A 25285-nucleotide genomic window follows, 5' to 3' on the forward strand; every position below is an offset into this window, starting at 1 on the left:
GTTATTCCCTGCAGGATCCTGGCAGCACAGTGTGACATACAGCGAGTATCAAATAAACAAGTACGCGTCCAATGACTGACCTGAAACCAAGGACTCCTTATGTTAGTGGTACAGGCCTAGTGTTAGGACTAAATGAGAGGACATGTCAAAATATTGAAGTTATATCTATTTCCTGGACTTCTCTAGGAGGGGAAGCCGGGACTGACATCTGCACCTTTTCTAGGACATGGGGTTCAGAGTCTTTGTAAGAGACCACCCAGACAGCACCGAAAATTTCTTACATGGGTCATCTACAGACATGAAAGTATTCCTGAACTTGGAGCACTTTTTCAGGAGACACACGTCCCAAGAACATAGCCTGTCTTACTCTATTACTTAGACTCCACTTGGAGTCCCCGTCTTTCCTTGTTTGCTGCCTGGCGGCTGTCCTGCAGAACATTTGGGGGATGGCGCAGGGTGCCCAGGGAAGCCTTTTGTGTGTGTTGAGCGTGACACTTGCCTCTGCTCTATCCCCCTGTCCCCTTTTGTTTCAACTAGACTTGTTCCTTTGGTTGAGATTAATCTCACGTGTCCCTTCCTTTAGGAGCTCATCAATTACTGCAAATACATTAGAGAGAAATAGGGCTCCAGAGCAATACGGTTCAAAGGGACGGGGGGACCCCCAGGCCACTGAGTCACACACTGTTTCACTTTAAAAAATGTCAGCGAGTTCTCTGTTCCTTAGTTCAGCCAAAAGACCGGTCTCAAGATTACCATACTGAAACTGGCACCATAAGCTGCGGGATACTTTTATTACTCGATATGGCTGTTTTATTTTCCTTTATGAACAAATGATAATCCATGGATATTTTTTAAAGGTGATCATGAGTATTACATAAATAATGCCCAGCCAGACTGTGATATTATACCAGGAAAATGTTTTCTTTTATTTTGTCTTATTTGCTTGATTTCCAGTTACTGTTCCTCCCCTGTTCCAGTTACGAACAGGGTGCTGTTTGGGTACTAATCTATTGAATTTGCAATGTTAAAATCACCTTAAATTATATGACAAGATGCCTGAAATCATCTGGTATCCAAATACTACCAACCACTCTGGTCTATGTTTTTTCTAGAGCACAGAGATCTTTCTAGACTCTGGAAGGAGATGCTCAGGACCTGGAGGTGCTGTTCTGAGCAGTCAGAAGCCTCAGGAGCAGGGACAGGACTCTATCCTCTGGACACACCAAGGGGGCGTGGAATCTCTAGAATGGCATTATTGGCCTAATTTTGTGTCTTTGATCACAATGTAATCTAGATTTTTTTACTGAAAGAAAGAGAACCCACCTCTAAGAAGCTTATCAACAAAGGCAATTTGTTGGAAGAATCAAAAGAAGATCTGAATAACCCAGTGTTAGGAAGGGTGAGGATCACACTGGGTTTAAGGAACAGTTGGAACCAAGGCCTCAAGACCAGTTACAGATTGTGCGGGGTCCAGTGTTAAATGAAAAACCAGAACTCCTCACTCAAAAATTATTAAGAACTTCAAGATGGTCACAACAGAGCATTAAACCAAGCACAGGACCCTGGGTAACTGCATGGCGCATGCCCCTGAAACTGCTGGCCCTGTGCGGACTTGGGCCCATTGACCTCTGGGCATCAATCGGCTTGCTTCTCCACATGCTCTTGCATGGCAGAGGACACAAGCACTGACAGACTCCAAGTTAGTACTTTGGGGGTTTATCAGCAGAAAAGTTTGACTTTCTCCTGGTAGATAGATGCCCACAAATCCCAAGGACAGGCTCTAATTGGGTTGGATTCCCACCCCTGAGCCATTAGACACATGGAGCTTACACTTGAACCTCATGGCTGGAGCTGGGGTGAGAGGGAGCACTGGGTAGGAAGAGCAGGTACCAAAAGAGGCACATGCTGCTTCTTTAAGTAGGAGTGATACTGAGCAGACAGTGCAGTAGATGGACATTAGATGTGTCCCTTAGGGCTGACTCCATGGGAGGGAGGAGGCATTTAGCCTGATGAGCCCCCCTCAGTTTTGCCAACTGAACAGGCCACAGAATTTGCTACAGCCACTAGATCATTCATTTCTTCTTCATATTTGTATTTACTAAAATATCCCTTTACCTCTGTGTAGAGAGAATCACTATCTTCATATTAATTGAATAGTTGGACAGATAATACCAAGAAGATGGTACCACTTCCTTGAAATGATTCAAGTGTACCATCAGAATCATTTTACTCTTGCATTGTAGAGGATGGAACATTTGCTAGATTTGGAGTTTAGCTGATGTGAAGTTGAGTTCCCCTTGTTCCACATTTCATAAACTTCACAGTTCAGCATTATTACGGACTCAATGCCATTGTTTCAATTTTCTCTGGCCATTCTTCTTAGTCATTTCCACATAAAACACGAGTTGTTACCCTTTGGGTTTATCACCGTGGATTGACGTGGACTGTAGGACAGTTACTGCAGTAAGTCAATCAAAAGTGTTGACTGATTATTTTGGAAGAAACTGGGGGCCTGACAGCACTTCTTCTATTCCAGCAAGTCATTTCTTTTTTCCCCAGAGGTTTTCAGATAAAGAACTCTGAGATAGTCATGTGCAAAAAATAACTGACATTGGAAAATAAAACAGACAGAAATGGAGGCTCACAGAAAGCTTCATCTTTTAAAGCCAGACGGAAGACTGGGTTCCTCAGAAAGACGATTCGAGAAGCTGTGAAGGTGGTCCTGGACCTCTGGCTAGACTCTCTCACCTTTCAGTAGTGTTGCTGGTCACCAGATATAACATCTAACTGTGCTGACATTGGCCACAGTATCACCTTGGAACTACACAGCCCTGAGTTTAACCTGCCTCTGAACCTTAGGTTTCTTCTCTGCACAGCCGGGAAGACATAATGGTGTCATAATTTATTGTAGGGCTATGTGAGATAATATCTAAAATGAAAAATATAAAAAACCATCTGAAATAGCGCTGGCACATAACAGGTGCTCCAAGAGGTTGGTACCCTCCTCTCTTTTCCCTTTCCTCCTGGGTTATTTGCTTTCTCTGGAGCAGAAATTTGACTTTAGCTAGATGTGTTTTATCTTTTCTGGACATGACAAACCTTATTTCAAGTTTAAATTCATTTGGCAAGTATATATGGAACACCTCCTGTGTGCCAGGCTCCATGCCAGGGGATGGTGTTTTCTATGATGAGTAAGGCACAGTCCCTTTGAGAAAGATAATTTTGCCATTTAGAAACCTACAGTTTAAGAAGCAGTACGGCTGTCAGTGTTTTAATGTTTATCATGCATATTCAAAAGGATTAGGAATAACATACTTGGTTTTCTTTGGTAGAACTAGGATGATGTTTAATAGAAGTTTGGGGGTATGTGGTTTTAAATCAAAGTTTTGCCATTTAACAAACTCTGTGTCCTTAGGCAGAGTTACTTGTGTGAGTTATTCACTGTTCACTCACCAGGGGCAACTACTGCTAACTCATAGCATCATTTGCAGGATTAAATACGATAGAACACGGAGATTTAGGGTCAGTGCCTAGCATAGTAAACACAGAAGTAGTAGAGGTTACAATTGTTGGCTGCTTTAGGCTTGCCTGAAAAATTCTAATGGACTGTTCACATATGTACCCAACTCTTCATTTGATTTCTCAATAAACATTTATCAAGCATGTACTAGGTGAAGGGGATACAACAGTGACCTAAAGTGGATATTTTACCTTTCACAGATGTAAAGGAACACCAGCCTTGAGTGTTAGAGATGAGGGGTGTATGGTGCCCAGAGAGGTTGCACAACAGGAAACCTTTGTTGGGGAAGTGATGATTGAACTCCAGTCTCAAGGAGTTATTTTTGGAAGGGTTGAGTGTTCCAGGCAGAAGGAACTCCATGTGCAAAGGTACTGAGGCAGGAGGAACAGAACAAGTAGGAGAAACTTTCTTCAACTTACTTGAAGAAAGCCAGTGAGACGGGAGAAGGGAGGTCAAGGTAGGAAGAGCATGGTATGACTGAAGTAGAAAGAAAGTCTTCCCATTCCCCAGACACTAAAGAAAGGGCAATATGTACAGAGTAATTCATTACAGGGCATACTTTATTCAGTCATGTTTTGACTTATAAAGCACTAAGGGCGTTTGGAGATGGTCTGTCCTCAGAAAGCTCACTGATGGCTGAGTGACTTGAGGCATTAGAGACTTATAATTAATAATAGCACAAGATAGAAAACAAAAGATGTCACCAGATTGGTAAAGGCAAAGACCTCTGAGAACTCAGAAAACTGAGAAATTATTTCTTGCTTGAAACATATAAAGATACATATTTTTTTCTTTTTGTATAAGAAATGTTTGATCCTAAGGGTGACAAAGGGAACAAGTACCATAATCACAGATGTGGGAATGAGGCAGGTGTGGGTATCAGCAAGTTCGTACTGTGGTTGGAGTATTTGAGCAAAGTATCAGAGCTGAGCTGGAAGGAACTAGATCAAGGAGGCTTTTGACTATTTGGCTTGAACATTGCCTTCTATTTGATAGGGAAAGCACAGGCTTTAATCAGAAGAATGACTTACTCAGAATCATATTCTGGAGAGATGAATCTGGCATCATGCAGGGTAGATTGAAGAGGGCAAGAGACCTCCCAGAGCAGCTAGATGACAGCTATGACAATTACACATGCTTGGCTGGAGAACAAGGGCCTGAGCTGGAATGACATAGCACTAGAAGTGGAAAGCTGGGTGTATTCATCTCCTAGCACTGTTGTAACAAAGCACCAGAACCAGGTGTCTTGAAGAACAGACATTCATTGTCTCCCAGTACTGGGGAAGTTTGAAGTTAGAAGTTTGAAATCAAGAAGTCGGCAGGGTCAAGCTCCATCTGAAACCTGCAGGCCAACCCTTCCTTGCTTCTTCCTAGCTCCCGTGGTTTGCTGGTGACCTGCAGCGTTCCTGGGCTTGCAGAGGCAGAAATCCAGCCTCTGCCTTCATCCTCACGCCATGTTTGCCCTGCGTGTCTGTCTTGGGTGGTGGTTGTCTTCTTCTTCTTCTTCTTTTTTTTTTTTTTTTTACTGTTTTCTTTGCCTTTACTCTGGTTAAAACCACAGGTGAACATAATTCTGGGTGGGATCTTAATATGTTGCTCAGGCTGGATTCAGACTCCTGAGCTAAAGCAATTCTCCCACCTTAGCCTCCCAAGTAGGTGGTACTACAGGTACCACTGCATCTGGCTGGTAGTTGTCAATACTGTTGACCAGGACACCAGTCAGATTGGATTTTGGGCCCACCCTGCTCTAGTGTGACTGCATCTTAGTCTAACCAATCATATCTGTAATGACCACATTCTGAGCAAATGGGGATTAGGACCTCAGGACCTCAACATCTTTTGGGGGGATGCAATTCAACCGTAACACTAGGCCGGAAATCCTACTAGATAGGATGGACAGAGGGGACCAAGGAAGGAGAGGCTCCCAGGGTGTGTGCATTGGCTTCCATGTTGGGGGAGGCCGCCTGTGTCGTACGAGGAGAGGGGCACCCCGGTACGGGCTCCCCGGCTTCCCAGGGAAAGCTGCCTTCTCACCTAACATGTCCAGGAATTCCACCCGCTCCCATAGCTGCACGGGAAAGAAGTGTCCTCAGATGAATCGGAGGAAATGTCACTTTTACCCTTGGTTTATGCTCTTTGGGAGGAACAACGGTCGCTCTCCCAGGGTTTTGTAACAGCTCACATCAAGCCGCTAGATGGCGATCGTCACACATTCCCACGCTGTCTCTGTTTTCTGAAGACAAAATCTTCCGAACCTGGCGGCTGCTACTCTGCGCGTAGAACGGAGATGAGGAAGGAGGCTCATTTCATGTGACCCCCTACAGATTTTGGTGTCTGGAAGTCTAAGAAAAAAATGGAAGGAAGGCTGCCTCTTACAATAGCCCTAATCAGTTCGAGCACTCTTCATACCTTTCGGTTGCATAGTAAATACCATTCATGCATATTCATAAGCTCATTGCATTTACCCAGGAAGAAAGCAAGAACTAACAGTATGTGGTCTTGGGTGAAATTTATGCCCAAGTTTCTCTGGAATGTAAAACAGGACTCCCTTATCCCATGGGATCAGCTGACTTGGTGAGCGGCAAGGATGAAGGGGACAGCTGGAATTCTTTTTCCCCATGACAGAATTCACTGTTGTCATTTACAGGTGCCGTAGCCGGAGAGCAACAGAGAAGCAGCCCTAACTTTGAGACGATGCCGCGCACCCACGAAAGCAAACTAGAGAATTGTAGGTCCCGGCCTTGCCTACCCAGCCTGACTCTGAAATACCATTGACCATATTTAAAGGCCATAGTTACATTCTCTTTAGTAAAGTATCATGGAATGGAAAGGCAAGTATCCAATGTACACAATACTAATACGAAGCCAGTGGATGAACTAATACACACCCACCGAGAGAAAAACTCAATTTAACTCAAATGGGGGAAGGGGGGGAGAAGGGAGGAGGGAGGGGGCTTGGTGTGCTCTCACCTAATGGGCACAATGTAAGGATGTAGGGCACACCTCCTGGGGGAGGGGCAGAACTACAACTGGGGCTTTATCTGACACACACAAACATTGAAACCTAATCATTTGTACCCTCGTATTAATCTGAAATTAAAAAAAAAGACGATAGTTACTACTGTTTCTGTAAAGTTCTGTTTTAGGTGCAGCTTAATGGTTTGTATAAATTCTTCTCACATTTTCTCACTCATACCTAGATGCTGAGCTGGAAGAAAGAAAGAAAAAAAAAAACGTGATACTAATAAAAGCTAGTTAACCTAGCACTTTGCAAAGGAGAAAATTTCACGGTCACACATTTCTCAAGTTCTCCAGTAAAAAAGTCTTCCGTTCTGTAACATATGTAAGTAGTAAATAAAAGAATGTTTACAATGTTAAAGTTATAAGACGCTTGTAATGATAAGCGACTCCTCCAAGCTGGGTCTGAGAGAGGGCACACCAACTGTAATTTCTTGTGTGCTTGTTATTCACTGAACATTTTCTGTGTGCATAGTTCTATACTCAGCAAAGGAGGAGGGAGCGTTTGTTAAGCCAGATGTTCTCTACAAACTGTCTCATTAAATAAATTTCACACTTTCAAGCAGGCCCTGTTATTATCCCCAGTTTGGGGGAAGGATCTGAAGTTTTAGAAGTTGCATGCCTTGCATAGATACGGTGGTGGGGGTGAGAGTCAAACCATGGCGTGTCGCCCCCAGAGCTGAAATGCTTTGCTTTTCCAGACAGCCTTCCATGAGGACAGGAGAAAAGAGGAAGGAGGTAACAGAGAAGTCATATACAAGGCCTGTCATTGACTTGGGAGTCTAGCTGTGGCTGCATAACCAGTGGGGCAAGGCAGGTGGCCACCTGTAATTTTGGAACCCCTGGGGGAGGGCACCACTAATAGGGCATGGAGTTCTGTCCATCTGGCATGATTGGGTGCCATGTCTTTGGAGGGCGGGGCCAAGTTCTATCACTTATAATTACTTGTGTCAGTGTCTTGCTGATGCTTTATCTGGTGGGCTCTCCCTCTACCCCTTCTAGGAAGTCTGCTTCAATTCCTTCTAGCTCTTCCACAACTGAATCAGGGCCTCATTTGTGTCACTGTTCTTGCTGGCCCCATGGTGGTGTATGGGAGACAGGGTTTGATCACAACCTGTCTCTCCCTGACTGTGAGCTCTGTATTCAGCTCTGCGTGGGCTGCACCTGAAACAGGGCCAGTCACTTGGGAGTTCAGCACATGTTTGCGATGGCTGGCTGGATGCATGTATGAATGAATGAATGAATGAATGAATTTGTTTTGGTAGCAGGGTGGAGAAAGGTGAGGCCTTTCGGAGACTGGCTTCTCTTCCTTCACGTGCAATTCTGCACCATGTCATAAAAAGGACACACGTACGGCTTTGTGCTTCTTCAGGTTTTCAGAAAGTGCTACCTGGATAGATTCCATCTGACCTTATGCTTGGCTTAAATATTAAACTTAATTACTTAGGCTATTCCAAGGGAAGCACTCAGCTGTCAAGGTGGCGCCTGACATAACACGAGTTTTCAATTTAGAGCAATCTACAGTCATTAACTCTCTTTGCCTCACCATAACTTTCCTCAGTTGCATAGCAGTGACATTTTAAATTGAAAAGAGAAGGGGTAGGAATAAAATAGGGGAAGTAGGGTATTGAGATGTGGCCTAGTTGTCAAGAATGGAAAAGACTGCATGAAAATTCAGTCCCCCCTCCCCCCACTGCCCTAACAATTCCCTTTGGGTTTTTAATATGAATTAAAGATAAACTGGGAAGAAAACTGACCAGCATCAAAACTTTTTGATGCGACTTGTGTAATCCCCTTCGGTTTTCAATGTACGGTTGACCAACCCTTCCCTTTTCTCTCTCCCTAAATTAACAGGGAAGAAGGGATTTGCTATGAGAGAGCTGAAATTCATTTGCTCATCAGACAAGTATAATAGGTGAAAACACATGAACATATCAGGTGCACCTCTTGGTGGTCCTTGGGCATCAAGGCTTGGGGGTGGAAAGCCCAGGCTGGAGGTCAGTTGTGTTACTGTCTCTCCGTGTCCCTGCATCTGTATCTTCAACTAGGTAGGCTAAGATGACTCAACATAAAGCCCTGTGAGAATCACAACTTTATGGCAAGGAAACACGTTTAGAGAAGTAAAGTGATTTTCTAAGGGTCCCACAACTGGTTTTGGCAGAGTCAGGACAAATTCCACCCATTCGGCACCTACTGTGCATCAGGCAATTTCATGAACATTAGCTCTATTCCTCAGACCACGCCAGAAACACTAAACACCACCTCTATTATGCGGGGGGGGGGGGCAACTCAAAGAGAGGTTATGTGATTTGTGTTCGTGACATTTTGATGTGCCTTTTTCATATGGATGTTTTTATACCATGATTATTTTTATTGTTTTGCACCCATGCAGCACTCTGAAAGATAAACCCTTTAAAACGACCTCACCATGACCTGGACCCACACCCTCACTCCATCTCTACCATATGGCCCCATCCCTTGGGGGTGATGGTTGAGCCTTGGCCTGGGGAAAGCCTGAGGATAAGAAGGGTCAGGAATGGACTATGGGTCAGGTTGGGGCTGGCTGGGTGAGATGAGGGACGGGATAAGTCCAGGAATACGGCAATGTTTCCTCTTGTGCACTTTCTTTCATAGTAAAACCACCTGGAACGTTTGCTGATTTACTTCCAGACTGTTCTGAAATACATTTCTCCTTTTCCCCATCCCAAGCCGTGGAGGCCTGTGGATTCCAGGGAGTGAGCTCCTAGCACTCCAATGTCTGGCTTCTAGCTTAATACTTACTAGTTTCCCTCCGTGCTTAATGGCAACAGGAGGAGGCCCTGGATTCACTCAGAAACCTTGTAACAACCCAGCAAGGTACAGAGGAAACTGAGGCTCAGAGAGGCTGAGTAATTTTGTCAAGGACATAGAGCTGCTTCTTCACTGTAATGGTGAAACCATGGTAGTCTCACTCCCAAGACCAGGGTGATCCCTGTGGACTTGGCTGTACTCCCCTATCCTCTGTCTCTCTCCAGGTTACACCTCTGGCTGGAGGTGCAGAGTCTGCACACCCTCAGTGGTCTGGCTGCAGACCTTTTCTGGCTGGCCCACCTCCCTTTCATCTGCCACAGGGGCAGCACTGGACTTCCTCCTGCCTGTCCAGAGCCACTTGTGTCCTGCCTTGTGTCCTGGAAAGCTGACTTCTCTGGTAGTGGTAGATGTGAGGATGAGAGGAGGCTGAGGCTGGATAAATATTCCCTGGCTGTGTTCTGGCTGGATCACTGTGGGAAGGGTGTACTCCTAACCAAACGGCCACAGCTCTTAGAAAGCCCTCTCCCACACCCCCTGGGTTCTGGAAACGGCTGTCTTTATTTTTACTTTGAGCCTGGATGGAGTGATGGCTGCCTCACTTTACCCACCGTGGGAGACTGCACTATCTCTGTTGGTTTCTTTAAAGCATACCTTTGCAAGTAATTTCTTTAAAATTCTCCTCTGACTATTGAAGCGTGCCTATCTGTTCCCTACCAAGGTCACTGTTTCCTTCTTGACTAGTCTCATTTGGTTAAAAGGTGCATTATTCAAACCATTATTTAAAGGAGATTTGCAAAGAGAGGTATCATCATAAATCTTAATAACTCCTTGAAGAATTCTGGAGCTTGCTAACCTGTGATTTGCTGCCTTGCTTTCCCGGTTGGTGAATAAGAGATTTCATAAGACTATTTCCCTGGAGCTCTTAAATTCACTTGGGGACTTGGAAAAAAATTACATTTTCTTTTTTTTGCTGAGTCAAAAGAAAAATGAAGGAAATTTACACCCTGCCAGACGTTGTACTCAGTGGAATTGTTCAACAATGAGTCCACCGTGGGCAGAGGCACGGGTGTGCTAGAAGGATTGTGGGGGAAACATCTGAAGTCAATTTCAAATTTCTCTTTGAAAATTGCCAGAGTCTGGTCTGCTGAATTGGACCTGCAATTTCCTAGGTGACTCTGGGGAGCAGATAAAGCCCTGGAATTTAACAAAATGAGTTTATCTTTCAGAGGAACTGCAGCGTGACAGCTCTGGGGTCGCAAAGCAATGGGAGGTGAAGAGATCAAGGTTCTCACGGGTGGCCAAGTATTAATATCCAACTGCCAGAAATGGGGGAAAAAATCACCTTTCATGTTTTATCACTCAGTGACTATATAATTCATTATCCAGACTAGAATATTTTTTCAGAGTGAAAGAGGGGGTTTAATTGCTCTGTGGCAATGGACAGAGACTAAGACTGTAACTTGCAAAATGTAAAGTAAGGTCAGAAATAAACCAAGGCATGGCTTCCTCAAGGATCAGGAGCACTTGTGGGAGAGGCAGCATCCAGAGTCCACCTGCTTCTTTTGTTCTGAGCCCCTGCACCCCACCCCCAGGCAGGGGGGGAGGAGGGCCATGCTCACTAAACTGTAATTTACTTACTCCCCACAGGAGCCCCTGAAGAGATGAAGACGCTGAGGCTGAGATGGATTAAATGATTTGCCAAAAATAAGCTGGTGGTAGAGGTGGCCTTCCAAGATGGCTTGCCTGATTTCAAAGCCAATTCTGGTTTTTCCACATCTGTGAACGCAACCCAGCAGTGTATGACATTTGAGGCAAAAGGAATGGCAAGCAGGACACTAATAGGTATGCTTTATCTTTCTGATCCTTCCCAGGAGAAAGTTAAAAAAATTAAAAAGCAGGTAGAGACTCAGTGTGTTCATGTATTGAGCAATGGGAAATCCAGGAGGCAGAGGACCTCTGTGCAGAGGAAACCAAGCTCAGCTGTGAGCCAAAGATTGTTTCCATTTAATTATGCTCTATCTTTAGGTTCTGATGGTTTCTCAATTCTGTCTTAGGTTGTTCAAGACAATCTGTCAGTCAGTGCACCACGATGTACGTTGCTGGGCTGTTTAAATGTGCACAGGTGAGTAACCTCACAGAACAGTCTGTTACTGTGTAGGCTGTATAGAGTGCCCTCCCTGAGAAAGAAGGACTGTGTGTGTGTTCATACATTTCCCGAGGCTGGGGAGGACCCTCCTATCTCTATACACACTCGGATGTTATCAGAACTCTTTTTTATTTCTGCCTCTGAAATTCCCATTAAGGCCATACCTCTCCTCTATTCTCTCCTTCCAAATTCAGCTGAACTAGGATATGAGCCCAAGGTTATCTTAACAAGTACCACTTGATCCTGATATTAGTCTTATTTAGTGCTTCCAGCTGACTACATCTGGAATATTCCAACTGTCTTCCTCCTGCATTTGACCTCTTAAAAGTCATGGTTGAGGCCAGGCATGGAGCCTCATCCCTGCAATCCCAGCATTTTTGGAGGCTGAAGTCGGAGCATCACTTGAGGACAGGAGTTTGAGACCAGCTTAGGCAACATAGTGAGAACTCTGTCTTTACAAGTACAAATTAAAGAAAAAAAAGCAACTAGCTAAGTGTGGTGGTAGGCACCCATAGTGTCTCAGCTACATGGGAGGCTGAGACAGGAGGACTGCTTGAGTCCAGGAGTTTGAGGTTACAGTAAATTATGAAGGAGCTGCTACAGTTCAGCTTGGGTGACAGAGTGAGACCCTGTCTCTTAAAAAAATAAAATCCTAGTTGAAACATGTTTGCTATATTTTGTACATATCACCTGAACAGTTCATGGATTTTGCTGATAATTTACGTCTCAAAATCTTTTTTTGATCCACACTTAATTTTGTTTGAAATTGCTGATAAATCCATATAGCCCTGTAGCATCACAATGAAACCTCATAATCCTTAAAAAAAAAAGTAATGTTGTGGTTATTGTGTTTGGGGGTGCTCAATATTTGAAAAACATTATTTGGTTTCATTTTCACCAGAATCTTATAAAATATATATGACTCTCTCTCCGGTTGTAGAAGGTGAGGCCCAGAATGGTCAAATAAACTTTCCTGTTATCACATTGTTAGTAGAGCTGGGATTCAAATCTAGAATGGTCTCCAAACTCCATGCTTCTAACCTTTATGCTATACTGTATAGAATATCGAATATTCATATTTCAGAATGATATTAAGGGAAGGCAGAATCACTGTGTCAAAGCTGGGAGGAACATCGCAGATGATTAAAGCCAGATACCTCCTGCTATAGACGGTTGGCAGCGGGTAAGATGAGAAAGGAAGTGACTTTCTAAGTCTACAGAGTGGCAGAGAAGTGACCGGTTGCCTGTTTGACATCCGTTCCTTTACCTCCTTCTTCCTAAGGGAATCACACTTCTTTGTACGCCTTTGTGTTTCAAGGTGACTATGCTATCACCAGTCCCTGGGGGGAGTCAGGACAGGCCTAATCCATCACGGTGATCTGCTGCTCCCTTGCCATTAGTTGGTTTAGATGTGGTGTAGACATAATTTTGGCCAATGAAATACAAAAAATCTAACGGAGGGCTTCTGGGAATACTTTCTCACTTTAAAAAAAGCCACAGGAAGATACCTGAAAATATGCTGAGGAAGGGAGAGGAAGAATTAGGACTGCTGTTATTTACTATTTACTGTACCAAGCTTCTTATTAGGTGCTTTCCTAAAGGATCTCTTATTCTCAGAACTAGATTGCAAGGCAGGTTTTGTTATATCTATTCACAGACGGGGAAACTCAAGGCCTGAGAACAGTTAAGTCATTCAGCTAATGATTGATAGAGCTAAGATTCACATCAAGAAAAGCATGGCTTCAAATTTATCATGTTTTGTATTAGATACTTTTATATTGGACTAAATCTGGCATAAGTTCATGTTAGCGGTTGTTTTCCTTTTTTTTTTTTTTTGGAGAGGTTCAGGCCAGGTGTAATGAAAGGGACAGGAGAGAAACTTCCCCGGGCAGAGATGAAGATGGCCTCTGCGTTGAGAGCAGTTGGAAACCTCTTTTTATAGGAGGCCATAAGGGGCAGGAAAGTTCCACGCCTGCTAGAGGATTTTGGTGGGCTAGCGTGCAAAGTTTTGGGGCAAGGCTAGCGTTGTTGAAGTCTCCAAAAGTATGTTCCCTTCTGGGTGCTCAGGTGGACTTAGGTTCAGAGCCTGGAGAGCTGTGTACCCTCAGCAGTTTGGTTACAGAATCAGGTGGTCCCATCAGCTGACATCTTGGTCTGATGATCCTCTGAAATGGATCCTCGATCTTCGAGGCCTGTGTGTGATTAGGGAAGTGAAAATCATCCAGCATCGCTGGCTTTGGGGACGCGATTGATCTCATGTTGTGCTGTCTATTTTGAATCACTGAGATTTTGGCTTGAACACACAGTTTAAACAACTGGTTTGTTCGCTTCTTTGGTTGAATTAACTCAGATGACCAGTGTAAGCTTAAGCTTATTTCCTTTAGGAAATCTTTCCAAAGAAAGATTAAAAATGCCTACCTTACAAAGTTAAAGTGAAAATCAATGCATAAATGTCTCTGGTCCAGTTTTGATCACACGGTACATAGCAGAATGTGCTAGTTCCCTAAGTCTCCATTGTCTTCTTGGCCTCCCTCATATCTTTGATCAATGATCATCTTCTCAATGAGGACTTCCATGGCTGCTGTCACCACCCTTATCCTGCTTCTCACCTGGTAACAAACTCGCTAATTTACGTATGTGTCATGCCCACTGCGTATGTGATTCCTCCTGCTAGAATGCAAACTTCCCTTTGTCTCTTTTTCAATGGTATAGCCAATGGATCTAGAATCAATTGTATAGCCAATGGATCTTTTTCAATTGTATAGCCAATGGATCTAGAATCAATTGTATAGCCAATGGATCTAGAATCAATTGTATAGCCAATGGATCTTTTTCAATTGTATAGCCAATGGATCTTTTTCAATTGTATAGCCAATGGATCTAGAATCATCTGGCACATAATGGGTGTTCAGTAAATATTGTTGGATGAGCAAGTGTGTTCTTCCGGGTGGCCTAAGTTTTCATAGGCAGATTGAGTAGGTTAATAAAAAGGCTTTTATTGAATCACATCTAACATCATGCCCTCAACTTTTATGAAGCATCAATATAAGAATTAGCCAGAGAAGAAATACTTTTGCATCTTGCAGAGATTTCAGCTCCGTTATTTAGTGTCATTTTTCAAAAAAAAGAATTATTTTAGAGTTCAGAATTAAAGACAGGTTCCCTTCCTCTCCTTTTTCTGATAAAAAAGCTTTCTAAACCATCTTCTAGTCCTGTATATCATGGCTGCCAGGAAGATCAGAGGTAAACTTAATTGCTAGAAGCACTGGCCAGCTTGCCTCAGCTTCTGGCTGGAGTTATTTAATCTTACCTATCTCTCTATCTATCATCTATTTTCATTATCAATCTATCTACCTATTAGCTATCTGTCTATTATTGATTTTCATTACCTATGTATCTGTATTAGTTTCTAGGAATTCTGTAACAATTTACTACAAACTAGATGCCTTAAAACAATAGAAATTCATTCTCTAACAGTTTAGGAGGCCAAAAATCTGAGATAAAAAACGTGTGCAGGGCTGATTCTTTCTGGAGGCTCCGAGAGATATCTACCTTATGTCTTAGTTTCTGGCAATCCTTAGCATTCTTTGGCTTGCAATTGTGTATTCCAGTCATATGGCCTTATTTTCTCTTTTCACATGTCCAACTTATAACTCAAGTCCTTGGACTTGGGGGACACCCAGATAGAGTATGGCCTTATTTTCTCTTAATTAACTATGTTTTCAAATACCCTATTTCCAATTAAAGTCACATTCTGAAGTTCTGGATGGACATTAATTGGGGGGGACCTATTCGTCTCAGGATGCTACTAATGTCACTTCTGATTTATGTTCTTACCTTGGTCTCCACCTTCTTTTCCGGTATGTTGTTTAGTTTCTCTGATTCATTTATTCCATACTTATTGAGTGTCTACTATACATGAGATATTGCGAATATAATTGTAAACAAAGTCTTTGCCCATCCCTCCCAAGAGCTCTTATAATTTAATGAAGAGGGAATACACTGAAAAAAAAATCTGATTAAATGCATGTTTAAAAATAGTGAAATTTGTAAATCATGACAAGAAAAATGAAATAATGTGAAGTGTAATATGAGATAAAAGGAGATATGATTCCTATTGGTCAAAGATTATCAAGGTCTGAAAAAGGGAGATTTTACTTTTATTATTGTATAATAAACATTTAAAAATGTTTTATTTTTAATTATTACAAGTACATAATAGTTGTATATAATTATAGAGTACTGTAAAGTTTTGATACAGGCATAATTGTAAACTAATCAAACCCGGGTAATCAGGGTATCCATCCCCTCAGGCCTTTATCATTCTTTGTGTTAGGAATGTTCCCATTCCACTCTTGTAGTCACTTTAAAGTGTACCTTAACGTACTGTTGATTATAGTCACTTTGTTGTGCTATCAAATATTATTCATTCTACATAACTATCTAACTATATTTTTGCACCCGTTAACCATCCTTACTTTATTCTCCCCTCCCTGCTACTCTTTCCAGCCCCTGATAACTATTATACTACTCTCTTGTCTCCATGAAATCAGCTGTTGTTAATGTTTAGCTCCCACATCTGAGTAAGAACATGCAAGATTTGTCTTTCCAACTTGGCTTATCTCACTTAATATAATGTTTGTTAGTTCCATCCATGTTGCAAATGGCGGGATTTCATTCTTTTTCATTACTGTGTAATTTTCTATTGTATATATGTACCATAATTTCTTCATCTATTCATTTGTTGATGGGCAGTTAAGTTGGTTCCAAATGTTGGCTACTGTGAATAGCGCTTCACTAAACACAAGAGTGTAGATATATTTTCAAAGAAGGGAGATTGTAGCTGGGAATTGATAATATGAAGGCTTTAGCCGAACAAATGGCAGAAGCAAGAGTATTTGAGGAAGAGGAGACAACAGCATGTTCAGGGGCCCCGACATGGAAAAGCCACCAATATGTCTTCATCTAAAATGCCCATGGCAGTGAGGCAGTCATGAGACAGGAGGAAAGTGGCATGAGGTGAGGCTGAGAGGTAGGCTAGGGCTGGTGTCAAAGGGCATTGTAGGCCATGCCAACATTTCAGATTTTGTCCTCATTAACATGGGAGGCCATTGCAGGGATTCTAAGCAGAAAAATGATCTGCCTTGTGGAAAACAGATTGGAGGAAGACAGGAGTGAAACAGAGGCAAGTTAGGAGACTTTTGTAGAGTCCTGGGTGAGGGATGATGGCTTGTACTAGAGAGATGATGGTGGAGATGACAATAAATGGGCATATTTGAGGGATGTGTTATAGAAGAAAATGTATGGCTTATTGATGGATGCAGAAGGTGGGACATGGGAGGCATTAAAGATTCCTGCCATTTTCTGGAATGAGTAACTGGATGGCAGAGGTGCCATTATCAAGACATGAAGTACAGGAGGAAAAGAGTTAGGAAGGAAGATTAAAAGTTCAGCTTTTGACAAGTAAAATTTGCGATGCCTGTAGGTTATTCAAGTGGCAATGCTAATAGGAAAGTAGATATATAGTTTCAAGCTCAGAAGAAGTGTCTGTGTTGAAATACAAATGTAGGGGTTCTTAGAGATTAGAGGCTATTTGAAGTCAGTATTTTTGGCTTTAGGTTTTTTTTTCAATGTTAGACTGTCCTTGTATGAGATTATTTGGCTTCTCTTTTTAAATATGAGCTTAAATATCTGACCCTATGCTTCTGATCATACCTTTCTGTCTCCTATTTTAATCATCCAATCTCTAGATTGTAGATTTATTTCTAATTAAATTGTAACAGCAGAGTACTACAATTGAAGGAAGTATATTCTGAGTATATTTCAGAATATACTTGGGCAAATCACTCAATATCTCTGGGTACTAATTTCCCAACTGTAAAAGAAGGGAATTTGTTGTTTTCAGTTTTAAAAATGTGATTCTATAACCTAAGAAGTACTCGGTAAGGACTTTCTATTTTTCTAACCCATAAAGGATTTACCCTTAGCTAGTGATCATTGGGAAGTTAGCTAAGCATTGGTTAGATTTTTTCAAAGGATATGTTGAAGTACATATCATGACCAGAAATTAATGATTAAACCAAACACTGTTAATATCCATCTCAGATACGATTGCCATAATTCAGAACAGCATTTCTTCTGTAGTCGTGAATACAGGTTATGGGGAAGAGTAGAACTTAGACATTCACTCATTAACATGGCATCACATTTAAATCTAAGACAAGCTTACTATAAGTTCCTATAGGAATGAGCACTTTTCAAGTGAAGTGAAAAGTAAACCTAGAATCATAGAGCGTCCTAGTAAGTGCAATAGCCCGGAGTCTGAGGCACAGGTAACATATTCCTTAAGGTAAAGCTGTACACAGGGGGAACATCAGCAGCAGGATTACCATACCTCAGTGACAGCAAAACTTCTCTTGCCACAGGGAACCACCTTATACCACTTGTCGTGCAGCACATCCATAAATCCATGTGACTTGTATTGACTGATGAGCTCAGATATGTTGGAGGTCAGTGGAGAGTTGGGTGGGAGACCGATGCCATATCCTAGGGGGAAAATAATCTCAAATGAGTTTTTTACACCGTTCCTATAAGGTTGTCACCTTATTTTGTACGTAGGTGATATTGCCACCAGATCTTACAGCAAAAGCCAGGTGAGTTTTCACCGTCTTTCCTTCAGGGGACTGAAGGGTGTTCTTAGATGTGATTACCCTCAGACTGGCTGCATCTCAGAGTAGATGTGTCTGAGAGGAGAGGAATGGGTTGTGTACAGTGCACTAGTAGGACATTTCATTTCAAGATCTTCTGCCTGTCCCTTCAAGGTATTTCTTAGAAGCAATCTCTGAGGTCTTTCCCAAGAAAGGGAAGGATTCTCTACCTACCTCTCAGAACCCCTCCTCTGGACCTTATGTATACAAAGTTAAACTAGTCATACTCTTTGGTTTTTGAAATTCTCTTATTTGCTGTTAATGCATGACTCTCTATTACTTTTTTTCTGGTTTCTTTTTAAATAATAAAACAATGTGAACATGCAAAATAGCATGGGAATGAAAACATCAATAAGAACTTATAATAATTAACTTCAACTGTTAAAAAAAAACAGGCAAAGAAGTCTGGTAGTCCCAATTGTTGGAGAAGATATGGATTGATAAGATCATTTATATATTTCTGGTGAAATACAAATTGATATAATCACTTTGGAAAACAGTTTCTTATTTTGTTAGTATTTTGTATGGTTGAACATTTATTTACTTTAAGATCAGCAATTCTGTTCCTAAGAACATCCCCCAAGAACTCCACAAACACACCGGGAGATAAGTGCAACAATGTTCGTAGAGGCAGTGTTCATAAAAGCAAAAATTGGAAACAACCCACATTTTTTCCGGCAAGGGCATGAGTAAATAAATTGTGGAATATTTACACAGTTGGAATATCATAAAAAATATATGAACTGGAACTAGATGTAATGATAGGGATGATCTTAGCAATATGCTATTCAATGAAAAAGGTCAATCCCAGAGGATTACTTGCAGCATGAATCCATCATGTAAATATTAAAATATTCAAAACAAAATAATATATTTTGAGGAATACATGTATATATATGTAGTAGACTATTTAGGAAAAACAAGGATGTGATAAATGAAATATCCAGAATAGGGGTTACTTGAGGCAAGGAAGGCAGGGGAAGAAATTGGGAAAGAGCATTAAGGTGAAATTCATTTATTGTCAGTATTTTTTTGTTGTTAGATCATGTTATGTCTCTGCCGACCCCTAAGTCCAAGTAGAGGTATGCAGCAATCAAAGGCAAATGTAAGCATTTTTTCATTAAAATATATCACAAATCTTTTTCTTGTCATGAATGGAAGAGTTTGATATTGAAACAGGTTTGTAAGCAAATATTAAGAATATTTTATTAGAATATATTTCATTCTCCATAGGTTCATTTTATATACAATTACCTGTGCAGCTTTAACAGGCAGAGCTACATGTGTCTTTTATTTTAGTTTATGGCTTGCACTGAATAGTGTTTTATTTTTTAATGTTTTAAATTATTCATTTATTTATTTATTTATTTACAGTTTTGGCCAGGGCCGGGCTTGAACCTGCCACCCCTGGTATATGGGGCTGAAGCCCTACTCCTTGAGCCACAGGCGCTGTCTTAAATTTTTTATATTTATTTCAAAATGTTAAGGGGGTATAAATGTTTTTGATACATGGCTTGATTCAGGGCTACAAATGTGCCCATTGCCTGGATAGTGTTCCTTGTGTCCATTGTGTGGGTTTTGCTCCATCCCTTTTCACCCTGCTTGAATTTTTAGGACTTTTCCTTCCTTCTACACTTCTGTGCCCATTTATTAGTTTCAATTTATTAGGGAGTACATGCGGTGGTTGTTTTTGCGTTCTGTCATACTTCACCTAGAGAAATGATCTCTAGTTCCTCCTAAATTGCTCCAAAAGGCACAGATTCATCCTTTTTAATGGCTGTGTAGTATTCCAGGGTATATGTAGACCACATCTTGTTAATCCACTCATGAATTGGTGGGCACTTGGGTTGATTTCCCATCTTTGTGATTGTGAATTGTGCGGCAATGAACATTTAAGTGCAGATGTCTTTTTGATAAAATGACTTCTTTTCTTTTGGGTAAATACCCAGTAGTGGGATCGCTGGATTGAATGGTAAGTCTACTTTAAGTTCTTTGAGAAATCTCTGTACCATTTCCATAGGAATTGCAGTCCCACCCACATTATATAAGCATTCCTTTCTCTCTGCATCCACTCCAGCATCTACTGCTATTGGACTTTTTAATAAAAGCTATTCTAACAGGCATAAGGTGGTATCTCAATGTGCCTTTAATTTGCCTTTCCCTGATGATTAATGATGTTGAACATATTTTCATGTGTTTTCTGGTCATTTTTCTATCTCCTACTGAAAAACTTATGATACTGTCTTGCCTACTTTTTAATAGGGTTGTTTTTCTCTTTTTGATTTTAGCCCTTTGTAGTTTCTAAATATTATCCCTTTATTGGCTGATTACTTGCAGCTGATTATTATTGATAATAATTGGTTATTATTGATCTGCTGATTATTTTCTTAGCTGGGCAGAAGCTTGAAACAGGATCCCTTTCTCTTACCATTCAAAAAAATTAATTCGAAATTGGTAAAAAGTCAAATGTAAGGCATGAAACCACAAGAATCTTAGAAGAAAATGTGGGAAAAACTTCTAGACATCACCCACAAAGAGTTTATTACAAAGACCCCAATAGCAATTGTGGAAACAGTGAAAATACATAAATGTTCTTGAGTTTTGTGGTTGAGACTTAGACTGCCTGTTATCCTCACACTGTTTTTTTGAGTTTAGACTGTCTGTTATCCTCACACTGTGGCTTTACTTGCTTTCCAAAAGGTTACAACATTATTAATTTCTTTGATGAGCCATATGAAAGAGGCTAATTAATTGTATTTTGTTTTTAGTTATTGGATAGCATAGTAAAAAAAATAGATTTTGCTTGCAATATGATTGAGGAAGACAGATTAAAAATATTGTCAGTTCCTTTTTCACACACAAGGAATAAAAGACTGTCAAGGATCCAAAGATATTTAATGGGAACAAATAACTCCTATAATTATTCTATCTATCAAAGCAATTCCAAGGACATTAGTTTTTGATCCTTTTAACGCAGATATACAAATCCTTTTTAGAAAAAAACCTGAGGCTTGAGATGTATGTATAACCAATAAAAGAGAATAAACAATGCAGAAAAGACTTTGAGTTTTTGAGAGGTGTATGTTTTTTATTTCCTGATAATTTTGTTTGTTTCTTTACAATAGGGAGCTGAGGAAATGATGACAACGTCAAAAGCATGATTAGAATTTTCCATTCAAAGAGCTATTTTCAGCGTCTGTTTTGTGTTGAGTATTTTGATTTGAAAGGCAAGACTGATAATCAAAGACTTTGAATGGGGAGCTTTTTCTTCTGCTGCTGTTATCTTTAAATAACATTCTTTAAATAATGGGTAACTTATTATTAGGAATAACTGGTTTTCTTTAGAAAATTATAATAAAGGCAATTGACAAACTATAAATAAATGCAACTGCACAACTTTTCTTCAGGCTTTGTTTATGTGTCAGGCACAGTACTAGGCACGTAGATAATGATAACAGTCACTGACTCACACATTCATTTGCTCATGCATCCAACAAACATTTCTTGAGTGACTGGGCACTGTGTTAAGTGGTCAAAATTTAGCAGTGACTGGGGCAACTATGGTCTCTGCTGTTATGCAGCGTATGCTCTGCTGGGGAGACAGATATTAAACATGCACACCATAATGATTATATCATTACAGTTGAGGTAGATGCCAAGAGAAAGAAGAACTGGGCATGTAAGACCAAAGTGTAGGAGGACTCAGAACTATCTGGTGGGAGAACGTTGATAGTCAGAATAATTAACTAGGTTTTCTGCATATTCACATGATTTTCTTTCTTGGGGGCAATAGTTTTCAACAACAAAAAGTCCTAATATTTACTGAGGGCTTACTATACACCAAATACTGCTTTATAATAAACCTTTTACATGCCTTACTCTGTTCTGTAGACTATGCAGTAGAGCAGCAGTTCTCAACCTGTGGGTCGCGACCCCTTTTAACTGTATTAAAGGGTTGCGGCATTAGGAAGGTTGAGAACCACTGCACTAGAGTAAGATTGTACTAGATTATGACACATTATTCTGGTTAAATTATTCTGGGATTCTAATAATAAGAACTAGGTACTGTGTGCCAGGCACTATTCCACATGTGTCCCCACATGAACCCATGCCAGAGTATGTATTACTTAGAGACAAAGTTTGAATAAGTAAACTGCCAAGGGCACACAGCTGGTAGTTGGGAAAGCCAGCATTTGAAAGTAGGTCTGTTTGATTCTAATACCAAAGCTCGCTCTCTACCCACTTTTTTTTTTTAGAGACAGAGTCTCACTTTATTGCCCTTGGTAGAGTTCTATGGTGTCACAGCTGACAGCAACTGCCAGCTCTTGGGCTTAGGCGATTCTCTTGTCTCAGCCTCCTGAGTAGCTGGGACTACAGGCACCCGCCACAATGCCTGGCTATTTTTTTGCAGTTTGGCTGGTGCTGGGTTTGAACCCACCACCCTTGGTATGTGGGGCTAGTGTCCTACTCACTGAGCCACAGGCACCGCCCTCTCTGCCCATTTTTATTACCACTACCACATGTGACCAAGACACGAGAATATTGTATTTGATTCCTCCCCTTCAACACAGGCCCTATTACTATAGGTGTCTGGAATAATCTCCCGAACTGGGCAATTCATTAAAAAAATCACCATCATCTAAATTGGTAGTTTGTCTTCAGTAGAAATAAGTATCTGTTATTCACAGTTAGATTTTATTTATAAACATTTCAATAAGTTGTATAGATACAGGGCGAGAACTTGTATATGATTGAAATAGGTGGAGAATTAATTGGCAAGGACCCTCACTAATCATACTGTTTTTTCTAAAAAAAATCCTCTTAATATGCTAATAACACCAACCCATATTAGCATAATAATGCCAGGCTTGTTTGCATTTTTCACTTGATAAACACTTATTGCTCACCCATTCATTTATCCATTAATTCCTCAAACATGCGTTGAATTCTTATTCTGTGCCAGGCATTCTGCCCAGCGCAGTGGAAGTTAACAAGCTGAACTGGACACAGCACCCAGGCCATCCATAAGTAGCTTACGGGGCCCTGGGGCAGATGAGGTATACGTGGCTTACACAATGTGGAAAAGTTACATAATTCTTAAAAAAAAGATGAATGAGGCATAAATTCAATAAAGGAAAAATATAACGACTAGGACACAGTGAAAAGGAGAAGATCAGAGGAATGAGAGATTTCTACCAGATAAGGAGGATAAGAGAAGGCATCTGGGCCTGATTTTTGATAGTGATATTTTTGGTAGAGAAGACCAAAGCACGTGGTAAGAAAGTTTTAAAAATTTTGAAATTCATGCTTATAAATCTACGTATTCTACGAATAGAATTTTGGTACTGCAACAAAAGAATTAAAATTCCCTTAAGAAAAAAGCTATGCTGAAAGGGTGGCGACATTTATTAGAAATTGCTACATAGGAAATAGTCTTAAATTATTTTACTCCATCATGTCTAGGTTGATTTATAGCTGGCTGCTAAAACTAGATTATTATCCTTTTTAATTTTATATTTTAATATGTGTATCAAATATTGATCTTTTAATGATTTCTAGAATTAATCATAACTACTATTAGCTAATTAAAACAAACTATGCATAAAGAGTGAGAGAAAAAGTAGGAAAGAATTATATGTGCTGAGAAGAGGCATTTGTTAAAAGATGTAAAAATCCATTTTATTCACAAACAAAATAGTAGAACCTTGAGGGTTTATTTCTGTCCTTCTCTTTATCAGTTGCCTTTTCAATTTGCTTGTGTTCATTGGTCAAAGAATTCTTATTTTTAAATTGCTGACTCAACTTAGCAGCTTGAGTTGCTTTCATTACCATTAGATAAGTGGCTTGGTAATAAAGACAGGGTTGACTATTTTTTGGTTGATGGATGAAGCAAAATGGAATCCTTCAACCCTAAAGATGAAGGCATCAGGCACCCTGGAAATTGGATACAGCTTAATAGCCCAAGAGAACAATTTTCAGAATAGAATCCTCATCTCTTCCCCATGGATAGATGAGCTTTACTTAGCTAGGAGTGGTGGGAATATATTTTGGCTAGCAAATGTATCGTTAGAAATTCAGATACTGAAAGAATCCTCATGAAATGTGGTTGGAGAATAGATGGTTTGAAAATAAGACCTCAGCTAGGGTTAAAAAGCCTTCAGGAAGAAAGATTTATTCTGTTTTGCAGTCTGTACCATATTTAGCTGCTCTGAGACAATGGTTGAGAACGTACCGTGATGGTTCCAACTATGAAAGAGATTTAAAAAATGGGTTTCCCTTATTCCCAGCACATCAAAGTGGGGAGAGAAATGTGTGGGAGAAGCTAAGATCCGTGGGGGCTATCCTGGGAGAATTTTATAGTGAATCGATCTCAATCTATTAATTCAATACACTATTCAATACACTACTCAGTAGTACTTTCCTGAGCACTTCCTATATGCCAGCCTGCTCCTACAGTATATACTTTACATTAATTATTTTACTTAATCCTCGTAACTCTATCATAGATGTGCTGGTTTTTCTCCCCATTATATAGAAGAGGAACCTGAAGAGCAAATTAAGTAACTTGCCAGTTAATGACAGCAATTCCATCCTAACCCAGGTGCTCAGACTCCAGAGCCAGAGCCCCAAGCACTGTATTACATAATTATTGGAAAGCACGTAAAAAACAAACTTAAAAACAGGCAAATATCTTTGGCAGAAGGGTCAGAAGTCATGACTCCAGTACATTACTTTTTCTCCTAGTTTGACCTTATCGTCAGCTAACCCCACTGTAAAAATTAGGGACATGTGTTCATTTATCTCAACCTTTTCTCCCCCCGCGCCCCCCTCCCCACTATGTATTTGAGCCTTGGTGTATGGATTTAATTTGACCAAACCCTTCACAGGAGCCTATGAATTCCTAATTGTTTTGGTTTGTTCTGCCAGGCGCTCTTTAGCAGCAACGAGTGCTCCTGAGAGGGCTTCCCGCTCAGTGTGGAGCCACTAGCTCTCAGTGGCCTTGCTTTTACTTTTTAAGTCTAATAAATGCAGAGTGGTGAGATTAGGAGGTGTGTTAATAGCTATCTGAGTATGTTCAGGTTTCTATCACAAAATACCACAGAC

General features: G+C 40.7%; 1 protein-coding gene across 1 annotated transcript in view; it reads right to left on the reverse strand.

The window, feature by feature from the left end:
* GRIN3A (glutamate ionotropic receptor NMDA type subunit 3A) overlaps nucleotides 1–25285 on the reverse strand; it is a 171799-nt gene that overhangs the window by 20565 nt on the left and 125949 nt on the right. Inside the window, exon 6 of the mRNA XM_003785185.2 lies at nucleotides 17869–18020. Within this exon, the coding sequence (XP_003785233.1) occupies nucleotides 17869–18020 (152 nt within the window). The remainder of the gene's footprint in view (nucleotides 1–17868; nucleotides 18021–25285) is intronic.

Source organism: Otolemur garnettii, unplaced genomic scaffold (genome assembly GCF_000181295.1).
Source record: "Otolemur garnettii isolate 467f Iridium unplaced genomic scaffold, OtoGar3 scaffold00014, whole genome shotgun sequence".
Taxonomy (NCBI): domain Eukaryota; kingdom Metazoa; phylum Chordata; class Mammalia; order Primates; family Galagidae; genus Otolemur; species Otolemur garnettii.